Here is a 15906-nt window from a genome sequence, read left to right on the forward strand (position 1 = left end):
CAAGCACCCAAATGATCTGAACTGCAACCTCTGAATATTCTGGTCAGAACTAGATAAATTTAACTCACGACCAGTTCAGTCACAATTCAATAACGTAATTGTTTCTGACATCAAGTGGTGATGGCTAATTCCTGAGTTGTTCCTACCATTCATCAATATTTGCAAAATTCAAAGACATTTCACTGTTGTGAAAAGAATTATCATTTCTCCCAATTTTTTCCTGATTCCCAGTAGCATGGGAACCCTGCTTATAAGTACAAGTGAAAGTTGATGGAATGAACGTACAGACAGTTCCTGCTTTGGCATGAGATTCAAACAGAAGGACACTGGCTAGTTCCCTCTTGACCATTGTAGACAGGTGTGACAGTGCTTTGATGTGGAGTAGTTCCTCATAGATTATCTCCAGGTCTTCCACGGTACGCTCATGAGGCCTGAAACAAGTAATTATGGATTAACTCACAAGGCATAGAGATAACATGCTAAAAGATTGTTGCTGAATTTAAAAAAACAGAAAGGAAAGCCCTTCCAAACAAAAAGGACATCTTCTGACTTATCTAAAAGTACTGAAATACCACCTGCCAAGTTATATGGCAGTGGTTCTTTTTGCGAGTGGAAATCATACAAATTCTGTCAATCATTGCTTGCTATTGATAAAGAAGTTCATACTCTTCCAGGTATATAGTTTGAGATGGCTCAGATTTAGTATGGTTTCTTGGATTTTAATCTCACTGTTAAATGTTATTGGCAATATCATGCCAAGGAAATGAGTAAATTGTTGTTTTTTTAAATTAAAAACATCCAGCAGCTGCCCCTTGCCAGTATCAAATCCATAGATTACAAGTCAGATGTTCTATCTGTTGAATTAGCACAGCTCTCCAATTACTCAGGAGGAACTACTAAGTATAATTAATGGAACATATTTTCCTATTTAAAAAAATGGTCTCTTCTTGAAATAAATAACTAAAATACCTTCAGAGATTATGTAGAAGGTAGAGTTAGTTACATGACCATACCCGTTTTTGGCCCTAGCCTTTTTCTCCTAACATATGAGTAACAGATGAGAGTCTTGTATGAGATACAGGCAAAGCTCTGTACAGATGAGAGTCTTGTATGAGATACAGGCAAAGCTTTGTACAGATCAGAGTCTTGTATGAGATACAGGCAAAGCTTTGTACAGATTAATGAAGAGGTGCTGCAGTATTAAAAGGATAATCAAACTTTATTCTCAAAAGCAGAAGTAGAGTAATTCACATCATTATGAAGATGCTTAGAGGCTTGGGAATAATGCCTGTTGAGATGCAGATTTAAGACCGACCATGTCAAACTAGGCCTTCTGAGATGAAAACTTTTACCATGGACAGGAATAAAGCCTGTTGAGATGCAGATTTAAGGCCGACCATGTCAAACTAGGCCTTCTGAGATGAAAACTTTTACCATGGACAGGAATAAAGCCTGTTGAGATGCAGATTTAAGACCGACCATGTCAAACTAGGCCTTCTGAGATGAAAACTTTTACCATGGACAGGAATAAAGCCTGTTGAGATGCAGATTTAAGACCTACCATGTCAACCTAGCCCTTCTGAGATGAAAACTCTTCCAAGGACTTAGGAATAAAGCCTGTTGAGATGCAGATTTAAGACCTACCATGTCAAACTAGGCCTTCTGAGATGAAAACTCTTACCAAGGACTTGGGAATAAAGCCGGTTGAGATGCTAATTCAAGACCTACCGAGTCAAACTAAGCCTTCTGAGATGAAAACTCTTCCTGGCTGGAGCTGCAACTTCACAAGCCTAAATGCATAGGAAATTCATTTGATCTGGGTTATTTCCTCATATGTGGAATGAATAACCCACTTTATAAGTATGAAAGTTTCTGTGCTGATATGTTTGTCCTTTCCCCCTTTGGGGGTTAAAAAGAGGCATGATGCATTGGCTAAATTTTCTTAAGTACCACTTTAGAGCTCGCACTGTATCCGGCAGATGGTGTTGAGATCAAGTGTTCAGAGTAGACAGGGATTTCACTACAAAAGACCAATTCCCATTAATGAAAGTCTGTTCTTGGCAACGAAATCAGGGAATGTCTTGAGTGATACTGACTCATCCTGTTGGAACTGCAAGTAGTTTAGGTCAAACGATAAAGCCTGTGTCTCACTGATTCAGCCCGCTATCATGAGTAGTAGGTTTTATATGAGAGGTGAACCGATGAATCCCTCTAGAACAATTCGAATGGTGTCTTATTCAAACCAGGTTATCACCCATAATAGATTCCAGCTGGGCATAAAGACAATGCCTTTGGATGTGTAAACTTGAATTTTGGGCAGATTGGATAGGTCTTGTTTGATATCTTATCTTCCAAGATGACAATGTGTGTTGGAGATCATAGAATAGTAGCCATTTACCATGATAGGTACTAACTGTTATAGAGCACCGTTGTGTGATAATTCTCCATTTCCCTTATACACTTCAAATGGAGATACACTTCAAATGGAGAGTTATCTCACTTGAGAGATTCTCTCTGCCACTTGATACAAGAACTGTTTCTTCCTGAGGGCTTGTTTAGTATGATCCAGACTTGCAGGTTCAACAGCTCTGAATTGGAATGGAATGCCTGCCATCATTGTTGTTTGGGTAGATGAGGAAATATCTCTATTTACTGGGGAGTTTTGCATTTCCTTTATCACCAATACAGCCACCAGGGATTGATCCCAGTGGTCACACATATGAGTGAAAATGGAGGGATGAGGTGATTATTATATTGTTATTATATATTAGTGATTCTTCTGGGACTGTCACAGTGAGTTTGCTAATATCTGATGCCGGCATGGAATATGATGAACTTGTCCATGGATTTGTTGTCGAAGACACCAGCTTAGAAATTCCCCCAAAATGCTCAAACTTCTGGGGACTTCATTCCCACTTGCCTTCTCAGATAATTCATCAATGTGAAGCTGTCAGACAGAATGAGAATTCCCTCTCCATGAAGGTTCTCCTTCCACCATTGGAATGCTTTCCTTATGGGTTTCGTCTCTAGGATATTGATATGAAATAGATGATCTTGAGTGAGCCACTGTCCAGTGGCTTCCTGAAATAATGGAAGGAGATGTGTACCCCAGTCCATTGTGGTCAATTGCATCCATACAACTGTCAACTGTCAAAAGTTGTAATTGCTAGAGATCACCTGATGTATGCCAATTGAAAATCTCCCATTTAATGAGATGGGACCTCAAATGCATTAATTGTTCCAAGGAGCAAAGTTCTGGCCACCATTGGAACAACAGCATCACCACAGTGGCCTCATCAATAAGTAACATAGGATAATGGATGTCCATTGTCACATCATGCCTGTTGTTGCATTGAGTAACTCCTTTAACTCATTAACCCCTGGCGCCATGTTGACATGTCAGGAGGTAGTAGCCTACTGTTGAGCTCTGTAGTGTCAAGGTCATGGGTATTGGCTGCCCTGGGCATTAATCACGACTGGGCACAAAGGTACTAACTGGCCATAGAGTGGCATAAAACCATTGTGGTACTATTCAGTATGTCTCCATCAACTGGATCTCTTTCTGTAACAAATAACGGTCCGTGTATGGATGTGGGGACAGAATATGTGATATTAGATCATCATAAAACGGGGCCCCGAGTGGCCGAGTGGTCTAAAGCGCTCTTCGTTACGGATCACTGCCATCTCACCTCTGTCTGCGGCGGTTCGAGTCAAAGATTCAGCCAATGTGGGCATGTGAGAAAGCTTGCCAGTAGCTTCTCGTGGGTCGGTGGTTCTTTCCGGGGTTTTCCGGGTTCTTCCTCCACCATTAATACTGGCCGCCATGTATAGCCTATCGTGCTGAAAAATGGCGTTAAACCCCACAACAACAAGATCATCATAACCAGTCCCTGCAGGCATATCCGAAAGTTAGATTGGGTTCAGTTTTGACCATGTGTGATCTATGTCTGATGGCATGGAGAGAAATTGTGTCTTCTGTGTTTTTATGTATAATGATGTTTGAGAACCATGGCTTTGCACTTGTATTGGATCTGTAGCACTGTTTCCCCCAAGACGAGCACAACTGAGTACTGGGTTCATTGTGGTACTATGGGTAAACTAAGCCTTGAGAGTGCCACACACTGATAGCATACAAGATATTGATCAATATAAGCAGGTCCTTAATTCAACAAAATAGGCATGATCGGTTTTGTTACTGACCTTGTATGGAGAGATTCAGATGGCAGGGTCTGATACTGACAGAACAGGGCCACTATATCCTCCATTATATTGTCAAATTTCTTATGCTGGAGTGGGTTATAGGATATGTAATCTACAAAACTGGGCCCTGTTTGCATTGTGGAAGATGGCATCTGAGGTGCTTACTGATGAAGGCTTTGCCATTCTCATGGCTGTACTACATGTTTGTAATGCACTCCAAGTCAGCCATTCAATAAAAGATGAATGCTGGTTGGTTTTTGTTGATTATCATGTCAACAGATGCTGGAACTGTGGACCAAGCTGTCGATGTAGGAGGAGGATAATTATTAGCTCTGGTGGCAGCAAGTTAAAGATCTCTTCAACTGATATTTTTTTCCATGAGATTTAGCAAAGACGATTGAACTTGTGAGAATACTTCATCGTCTGTAGGTGAATAGAACAATGTTGACACCCCCTGTGCAATACAAGACAAAACTAGAGAAGACTGTCTAGAGGATTGGCCCATCATGCTCACAGAACATCCTAACTGGGATACAATCACTAAGCAAGTATTCCCTTTGACTGACAAAGGCATGAGAGTGCAGTGAATCCATATCCTGTGTGTACAAGGGGCACAAAACTGGGTATTAAGTAACCTGTGGCTAATCCATGAGAGTGCCCTAAGATGCAGAGTAGGAAAAGTGAACAAAGGCCTTCCATCTCTTAGCTTAAGTGGTAAGAATCAACCTGTTGTGATCTGAGTCATGGCAGAGTCCAGTTTTGATGGAACAGTGCCATTTTATCTTGCATGACACTGTGCCATTATTTGTTGAGAAGAATTGGAGATATTCAATCTACAAAACTATTGTATTAGATAATATCCAAGTAGGCTTTCTTTAATCTTTGATCCTACACCAATGTAGTCAATAAAGGCCATCCTGGTTTACACTATATGATCAACAATGGACATGAGATATAGTGAATTCCATATAGTCACTAAGTAAAGGCTGCCTTTGACTGGCAATGGCTTGAGGACAAAGTAAAGCAACATCACCTGGGTTATGAGTTAGTAAGCTGGGAAATCATTTGCAGTGAGTACCTTATGACAATGTGTGGGTTAGACTGATTTACAAGAGTGCCTGTATGACAAAGATGATAATTCTGGTGGCTGACATTGAACTGAAAGACAAACTGTGGTATTGATCTGTTGAGATCAGAACCATATGGCAGAGTCTGGTCATCTTGGAACAAGGCCATCATAGTTGGCATGATGTTGTACAGTTCATTAAGTTAGGACAGGGTACGGGATATTTTGATAGAGATGGTCTGTACATCTAAGTGCGAGACAGTAACTGAGGTGGTTTGTTTTGATCCTGATCTCACTTCATGGTAGGTGATAAAAGAAATTGGGTAAATGGCCTTCTGGTTCTGCCAAGAAAGGTTTGTCATGATGTGGCAGTGAGGGAGAAGTTCAAGAAGCCACTGCCTGGATCACTTCCTGGTTGATGAACGGAGTGGAGTGCAATAGGCAAGTCATTCCCCACCATGATGTTGTCATGGATACTGATGATATCCTAATCCTCAATGTAAAAAAGGGTGTAAGTGGTAGCCAGTACAGGTAGAGTGTCAGACTACTGCTATTAATACTTAAGAAATGTATGCTAAAAAGTTGCCTGATGGAAAGGCCAAATGACTGCCTATACATGTAAAATTACCAAAAGAATCACATATAGTAACTACAAAGTGAAAGCTATGACTACAGTTACCTGTATGTATAACTATACAGTAATATAACTGAGTTTTCTACAGCACACACAATATATATACTGAAAAGTTATTATTCTCAAATAAGAAGTGAACAATATAATATGGATTGTAAGACATTGTTACCTGTAGGAAAGACCAAAAGACACTATATTTTTGCAAGAAAATTTCAACTAAACAATCCTAATTTCTGATTCTTTAATATAATGCATACATCCTTTGAATCATTAATAAATAAATTTCTATTGTAGATTTTGAAAAATGTGCTTCCCTTATCTCAACACAATTTTTCCTATTTTATTCTGTAAATGTGAAAACTCGAGAGCTGAAAACAATATTCAAATAGAAATGTTTGATACATTATCAGGATTTACTTCAATTATATATATATATATATATATATATATATATATATATATATATATATATATATATATATATGTGACAATAGTTCCGTGAAACATTTAGTTTGTTGCTTAAATCCTTGAGTCTCTTTTAGTTAATAAATAACCACAATCGTTTATCCTAAAAGGCTGATATTAACTGCTTTTGTATGTTGACTGCCCTTTATGTTTCAAAGTTATTCTCTTGTTCTCACCATGAAAGTTGGTCTGTATATATACACTGTATAAAGCTGCTGAAATAGGCATTCCTACATACAGGACCACCAGTTGAAAGAACTGGATGGTTATGCTTTGAAGTTTCAACTCTGGGGAAAGGAGTGTGTTGTTCTTTTACCCATTTATACATTTGTAACAGGAGAGAAGAAAAAAAATAAAATAAATGCAGTTATTGACTGTGAATATAGCATGGCCAAAATTCCAATTGTTCTAACTGACGACGACCAAGCCAAAATAATGCAATCAATTATTTTTTTAAAAATGTTTCTGAGAAGAAAAAATGGTGGTTGTCCTGACTGATGACGACCAAGCCAAGATAATGCAATAAATTATTTTTTTAAAAAATGTTTCTGAGAAGAAAAAATGGTGGTGGGGATACGAAACAATGGTAGAACGATCTACATGGAGATATAGAATCAGCCAAGGCATCTTGCTCACAGAATTTAGTGCCCTCCACCCTCATTTCTATGAGACAAGTGTATGAATCAAATAGCAGTGGAGTATAATGACCAATTTATTCGGGTTTCCATAAAAGGACACTGAATTACGGAGTGAAGCATGAAATTTGTGATACTGCCGAACAAATCCGAGGAGCCTTGAGTGAATTAAAAATTGCCTGAAAATTTCCATTTACACAATCAACAGTAAATCCTAATTCCAAACGGATAGTTTTACATGTCTAACATTTAGACAAGCATGGTAATGGTATGATTTTTGTTTAAAGATTACTGAAAATTGTATTTTCTCGAAACACAACTTTGCTAGGGGGTTTGAGAGTACACAATCATAATTTTTCCATGACATGCCATGCTTTAATATGATTAACATCATACCATGACATGCCATGCCTTAATATGATTAACATCATACCATGCCATGCTTTAATATGATTAACATCATACCAAGACATGACATGCTTTAATATGATTAACATCATACCATGACATGACATGCTTTAATATGATTAACATCATACCATGACATGCTTTAATATGATTAACATCATACCATGACATGACATGCTTTAATATGATTAACATCATACCATGCCATGCCTTAATATGATTAACATCATACCATGCCATGCTTTAATATGATTAACATCATACCATGCCATGCTTTAATATGATTAACATCATACCAAGACATGACATGCTTTAATATGATTAACATCATACAATGACATGACATGCTTTAATATGATTAACATCATACCATGCCATGCTTTAATATGATTAACATCATACCATGACATGACATGCTTTAATATGATTAACATCATACAAAGACATGCTTTAATATGATTAACATCATACCATGACATGCCATGCCTTAATATGATTAACATCATACCATGAAATGCCATGCTTTAATATGATTAACATCATACCATGCCATGCTTTAATATGATTAAAATCATACCATGACATGCCATGCTTTAATATGATTAACATCATACCATGACATGCCATGCCTTAATATGATTAACATCATACCATGACATGCATTGCTTTAATTTGATTAACATCATACCATGACATGCCATGCTTTGATATGATTAACATCATACCATGACATGCCATGCTTTGATATGATTAACATCATACCAAGACATGACATGCTTTAATATGATTAACATCATACCATGACATGACATGCTTTAATATGATTAACATCATACCATGCCATGCTTTAATATGATTAACATCATACTATGACATGACATGCTTTAATATGATTAACATCATACCATGCCATGCTTTAATATGATTAACATCATACCATGACATGCCATGCTTTAATATGATTAACATCATACGATGCCATGCTTTAATATGATTAACATCATACCATGACATGACATGCTTTAATATGATTAACATCATACCATGCCATGCCATGCTTTAATACGATTAACATCATACCATGCCATGCTTTAATATGATTAACATCATACCATGCCATGCCATGCTTTAATATGATCAACATCATACCATGCCATGCTTTAATATGATTAACATCATACCATGACATGCCATGCTTTAATATGATTAACATCATACGATGCCATGCTTTAATATGATTAACATCATACCATGACATGCCATGCCTTAATATAATTAACATCATACCATGAAATGCCATGCTTTAATATGATTAACATCATACCATGCCATGCTTTAATATGATTAAAATCATACCATGACATGCCATGCTTTAATATGATTAACATCATACCATGACATGCCATGCCTTAATATGATTAACATCATACCATGACATGCATTGCTTTAATTTGATTAACATCATACCATGACATGCCATGCTTTAATATGACTAACATCTTACCAAGACATGCCATGCTTTAATATGATTAACATCATACCATGACATGACATGCTTTAATATGATTAACATCATACCATGACATGCCATGCTTAAATATGATTAACATCATATCATGACATAACATTTAATATGACTAACAACATACTATGACATGACATGCTTTAATATGATTAACATCATACCATGACATGCCATGCTTTAATATGATTAACATCATACTATGACATGCCATGCTTTAATATGATTAACATCATACCATGAGATGCCATGCTTTAATATGATTAACATCATACCATGCCATGCTTTAATATGATTAACATCATACCATGACATGCCATGCTTTAATATGATTAACATCATACTATGACATGCCATGCTTTAATATGATTAACATCATACCATGACAAGCCATGCTTTAATATGATTAACATCATACCATGACAAGCCATGCTTTGATATGATTAACATCATACCATGACATGCCATGCTTTGATATGATTAACATCATAGCAAGACATGCCATGCTTTAATATGATTAACATCATACCATGCCATGCTTTAATATGATTAACATCATACCATGACATGCCATGCTTTGATATGATTAACATCATACCATGACATGCCATGCCTTAATATGATTAACATCATACCATGACATGCCATGCTTTAATATGATTAACATCATACCATGACATGCCATGCTTTAATATGATTAACATCATACTATGACATGCCATGCTTTAATATGATTAACATCATACCATGACAAGCCATGCTTTGATATGATTAACATCATACCATGACATGCCATGCTTTGATATGATTAACATCATAGCAAGACATGCCATGCTTTAATATGATTAACATCATACCATGCCATGCTTTAATATGATTAACATCATACCATGACATGCCATGCTTTGATATGATTAACATCATACCATGACATGCCATGCCTTAATATGATTAACATCATACCATGACATGCCATGCTTTAATATGATTAACATCATACCATGACATGCCATGCTTTGCTATGATTAACATCATAGCAAGACATGCCATGCTTAAATATGATCAACATCATACCATGACATGCCATGCTTTAATATGATTAACATCATACCATGATATGACATGCTTTAATATGATTAACATCATACCATGACATGCCATGCTTTAATATGATTAACATCATACTATGACATGCCATGCCTTAATATGATTAACATCATACCAAGCCATGCCATGCTTTAATATGATTAACATCATACCATGATATGACATGCTTTAATATGATTAATATCATACCATGACATGCCATGCTTAAATATGATTAACATCATACCATGACATGCCATGCTTTGATATGATTAACATCATAGACAGACATGCCATGCTTAAATATGATTAACATCATACCATGACATGCCATGCTTTAATATGATTAACATCATACCATGACATGACATGCTTTGACATGATTAACATCATACCATGACATGCCATGCTTTAATATGATTAACATCATACCAAGACATGACATGCTTTAATATGATTAACATCATACCATGACATGACATGCTTTAACATGATTAACATCATACCATGACATGCCATGCTTTAACATGATTAACATCATACCATGACATGACATGCCTTAATATGATTAACATCAGATCTCAATTTCACCTAAGACAGTGGTGATCCAATTTAGATTGCAGTGTGCTATGGCAGCTATGTCAACATCTTGAAAGTACATTTACTAAGTTTCCTCAGGCAAACATTGACACACATTTTATCAGCATGGTCAAAGATTTCTCAGGCAAATTAATTTTTTTCAACAAGCCCAATAGGCACCTCTCATAGAATACATGATGGGCCTGATCTAAAATTAGAGGGGCCCTGGGCATCGGTCTATCAGATCCTTTTAGCACTGCCGTACAATGAAATAAAAGAGATGCCAAATATTCACTTAGGATGAAGATGGAGTGAACTTAAATGATAGAATAAGCAGATGTACCAAACTGCATTATTTTAAGAACCAGGAAACATATAGAACTGAGACAGATTGAGAACTACATAATGTACAGAACCATGGTATAGCAGGCACTATCAAAATTTGTTCGATATGGTGTTTTCTAAAGGAAATAAAGATATAAAACTAAATTTCACTTTGCTTTCTTTTAACCATTCTTGTTATATACTGGTATGATTTGGTCATGGGGTACATAGTAGTATGATATAACATTCTGAATCGTATTATAATGAAGTGCATTATAACGAGAGAGCTGTAGTTAGCCCTTTTCTTTTCATCTGGAAAGGCTGAGGTAGTGAAATAGCTAATGTAGTATAACCAGGTAATGTATTTGAAGAAGAAACATAGTACTACAATTTTAAAGCTGTAAAGTTACTAACATAACCATAAGAAATAGCTTATGGTCTTGGTTTTTTGGCAGAATAATCAAATTTTACAATCTCTTTGCCGATTATGAATGCTGTTTTACACTCTTAGTGTAGCAATATGGAAGTATTTTGACAAGCTGTATGCAGTCTGTCTGATCAAAGTTCAACATATTACAAAGGGTTCCTTTGATAATGTCCCCCTCCCCAATGTTGGCACTACAGAGTTCAACTATCTGAAGATATCATGCAATCAGATGAAAATTGAAATTTATGATTTTCAGACAGTAATGATCACCATGTTGGCCTCTGTTTGTGGCAACACAAGTCTGGTCTTCTGTAATACTTCATATAACTCATCGCTTTCCAGTCTTAACTATCCTACTTTGACTATTAAAGTTATTTCCTGACATAAAATTATCTTCTGTCAATACAGTAATAACTCCTTTGAATGTTAAGGTTATTTCCTGACATAAAATTATGTTATGTCAATACTGTAATAACTCCTTTGAATGTTAAGGTTATTTCCTGACATAAAATTATCTTCTGTCAATACTGTAATAACTCTTTTGAATGTTAAGGTTATTTCCTGACATAAAATTATCTTCTGTCAATACAGTAATAACTCCTTTGAATGTTAAGGTTATTTCCTGACCTAAAATTATGTTCTGTCAATAATGTAGTAACTCCTTTGATTGTTTAGATTATTATGGACATAAAATTATGTTATGTCAATATAGTAATCCAGTATGACCCCTTTACAGCATGCTGTTTTAATATGAATTCGGATATAACATGATTGTGGCTTGACTCCCAAAATTGTATATATTTTTGGTATTAAAAAAAAGAATCTTCAAAGTACAAGAAATAATGTATGAAAAGTTTATTATCATTTAGGGGAAGAGATTGTGTATGAATTCAATTATTACATGATTCTGACATGGCTCCTGAAAATTTTTATAATTGTTCATGAATTTTTTTTTAAAGTAAGAGAACTAACGTGTAAAAATCAAATAATTTCAGTAATTGTTAATCACCAAAGAAAATTTCACTACTAAAGGTTGTTCAAATTATGTGATAATGGTTTTAAAAAAACAAACATCAGAAAACCCCTTACACACATTGCTTTGTCATGTAATCTTCTGTCATGTACTCAATTGCTTTTACTGTTCAAGTTTGAATCCCCAGGTAGGACTAAGTCTGGAGTTAAACAAAAGCAGTTATCTTTAAGATTAGTGTTCGTAAGTCAAGTAAACAATGTAGTGGTCTAAAAAAGCTTCTCACCTGAATTTATGTCAATAAATTTACCTACCATTTTAAGGGAATATAATAGATTATACATGTCTACTTAATCAACCATCATACATACAATCTGAAACAAGTTTGTGGACCAAATTGTCCCCCCACCCTCTTCATCTTAACTCTTTTTTTTATAGCTTCAAAATCATTCACATACACTCAAAACTGTCCTGTCAGTGTTAACACTAACTGGAACAAACCATTTAAGTCATAGGGGTGGAGGGATTGGCTAATATAATCAAACATTCAACTCCCTGCTCTTTGCTTATAAAACAAATTTTCAATGAATACTGGGTATATTTTTTTTTTTAATTCTCTGTTCTTTAGATAATGGCTCTTCTTTAAGTAACTTGCTCTGAACTCACACAGTTGAATGGTTTACTCCCAAACTGGGTTCAGGCAGTTCACATGCAGTGTACACACATTTGTTGAATTCTCATCACAAGAGCAGTACATAGTCAGTAAAGGGTCAATAACTTTGATTTTCTATGTGAATTTTCAGCAATGTACATGTGCTTTTCAAGCCTAGACCCTATGGACACATCTTGCGAATATGAATGTTGCGGAATCAAACATAAGTTTGTGCGAAAGTATTAGCAAGAAATTAAATGTCAGGATTCAAATGGACCTAGCAAATATTTTTTATTATAGACATGATGCTTTTTTATGTACATTTTTGACAGAATTACCAATATCAATAAAAACATATTCAACTGGTGAGTACATGTACTCAACTATTTACACTTATGTTGTAACGTAGATCCATTACTCAATACCAGTTTTATATTATTGTAGACATGTAATGTTATTCCATTATTCATTACCAATTTATACACTTTTTAGACATGTAATGTTATTCCATTATTCATTACCAATTTATACACTTTTTAGACATGTAATGTTATTCCATTATTCATTACCAATTTATACACTTTTTAGACATGTAATGTTATTCCATTATTCATTATCAATTTATACACTTTTTAGATGTGTAATGTTATTCCATTATTCATTATCAATTTATACACTTTTTAGATGTGTAATGTTATTTCATTATTCATTACCAATTTATACACTTTTTAGACATGTAATGTTATTCCATTATTCATTACCAATTTATACACTTTTTAGACATGTAATGTTATTCCATTATTCATTATCAATTTATACACTTTTTAGATGTGTAATGTTATTCCATTATTCATTACCAATTTATACACTTTTTAGACATGTAATGTTATTCCATTATTCATTACCAATTTATACACTTTTTAGACATGTAATGTTATTCTATTATTCATTACCAATTTATACACTTTTTAGACATGTAATGTTATTCCATTATTCATTACCAATTTATACACTTTTTAGACATGTAATGTTATTCCATTATTAATTATCAATTTATACACTTTTTAGACATGTAATGTTATTCCATTATTCATTACCAATTTATACACTTTTTAGACATGTAATGTTATTCCATTATTCATTACCAATTTATAAACTTTTTAGACATGTAATGATGTAATTCCATTAGTCAATACTCATTTATGCTAATTTAACCATGTAATGATGTTATTCTATGATTTAATACTAATTTAAACCATTTTAGCTATGTTATGTTATTCCATTATTTTATACTAATTTATAGCATTTAAGTCATTTAATGATGTTATTCCATTATTCAATGCAGCTGTTTAATTTTAGACATGTAATAATGTTATTTTATTGTTCATTACTAGTCCGTCATTTTAGCAACTTCAAAATCTAATGAAAAGTGCCATTTACAGTTTTCTGAGAATCATTCTCATCATCGCATCTGGTCCAGTTTGTGCCAGCATCAGTAAAGTATCCTGTAGTTCTTCCTCGCACTCCTTTTTGTCAGCAGTACTCAGCACTGTGTTTACACCTTGGTCATCATCATGGAAACGATAAAATAGGTACTTGTCCTTGAACTGGTGTTCATGGCACACTGAAACAGTGAAAAACAATACTCAAATCTGGATACAGTTCATCCTTTTTTAAATAAAAAAAATAATCCTTGTCACATCAACTTTTGGCCATTTTTTATGTGTCGTGCTAAGGTTTATACAAATCAGAACCAATTAGAGAAAAAACTAAGACAAGTAGCTACTACTTCAGCTTCTTTGGTACATTACATCGTGTTTGCAAAACACTGAGTACTTATAGGTTACTGCATTTGTACGGGAAAATATGAACGAGTTTTCGGATGGAATACTGCACGAACTTGTGAGTGCAGTATATCCTTCTGACAAAACGAGTTCATATTTTCCCATACAAATGCAGTAACCTTTTTATTTTATGCTCATTTTTTAAATTCTACCCAAGGTTTAATTATATAAACAAAATACAATACAAGAAACAACGTAAATGAATGAATGCCGTATTCCAAACTAAATATACAAGCGCAGATCTGTCATTACACAATGACATCATTATTAATGCGCACATAACTCCACCCAGATAAATTTGAACTTAGTTGCGCGCTCGACATAACTTTCAAAAGATAATGGTGTGTCTAGTTAAAATTGAAATTTGCAGTCATATTGTGAATGAATGCGCATTGCAACAACTTTTCCATTTGATCTGGAATGAATATATTTTGGTATTTTGTTTCGGTTCGACGAAAGTTTGTGATTTTGGACTGGATTCATCTGTGCAAATTATACATGAAATACATCGGATTGAAGTGGCATGGAAGAAATGTGTTTACGTCTGCAAATGTGTTTCTGTTTCTGTCATTGAATATTTGAAATCATAACGTGGGAAAAATATGAAGTCTTTCAATTGCAATTATCAAAAAGACACTATGGAATTTAATGTTTATTTCATTTTGAGTGCAGTAAGGATGATGCAATTGCACTTATCATTGAAATTACAGCACAGTTTCGAAATGTGTAATCCAGATTGAAAACCTATGACATGGCTCATGTAATTCGGATTTGCAGCTCTTGAATTTTACAATCGTATTTAATGTTTTAATCAGCTGAGATTTAAGCAAATGCAGAAAAGCATGAAGTGATCAAAATGCTGTGATGGGAAGATTGATTTTCTTAGGTTTGCAAGGTATGAAAATGGATTCTGATGTGTGTTGGATGAGGATGACATCACTAATAATAGTTATTTTCAGAGTGAATTGGTTAAACCCAGATACTCATCATGTACTGTATGCCTAGAACTACATGATACAACAGCTGTAATTCAATTCCACTTCCCCCATAAGTGCCATGTGATCCCATGAGATGACATTGGTCACATGACTAAT

The 15906-nt window shown here is 34.8% G+C and overlaps 1 protein-coding gene across 2 annotated transcripts in view; it reads right to left on the reverse strand.

The window, feature by feature from the left end:
• LOC149776746 (rap guanine nucleotide exchange factor 4-like) overlaps positions 1–15906 on the reverse strand; it is a 272232-nt gene that overhangs the window by 62099 nt on the left and 194227 nt on the right. For both annotated transcript variants that reach the window (XM_089941417.1, XM_089941418.1), the window contains 2 exons: positions 14409–14592; positions 286–431 (listed from right to left, as the gene is read on the reverse strand). In XM_089941417.1, coding sequence (XP_089797543.1) covers positions 286–431; positions 14409–14592 — 330 coding nt within the window. The remainder of the gene's footprint in view (positions 1–285; positions 432–14408; positions 14593–15906) is intronic.

Source organism: Sinohyriopsis cumingii, chromosome 18 (assembly GCF_028554795.1).
Source record: "Sinohyriopsis cumingii isolate HCF-2022 chromosome 18, ASM2855479v2, whole genome shotgun sequence".
Taxonomy (NCBI): Eukaryota; Metazoa; Mollusca; class Bivalvia; order Unionida; family Unionidae; genus Sinohyriopsis; species Sinohyriopsis cumingii.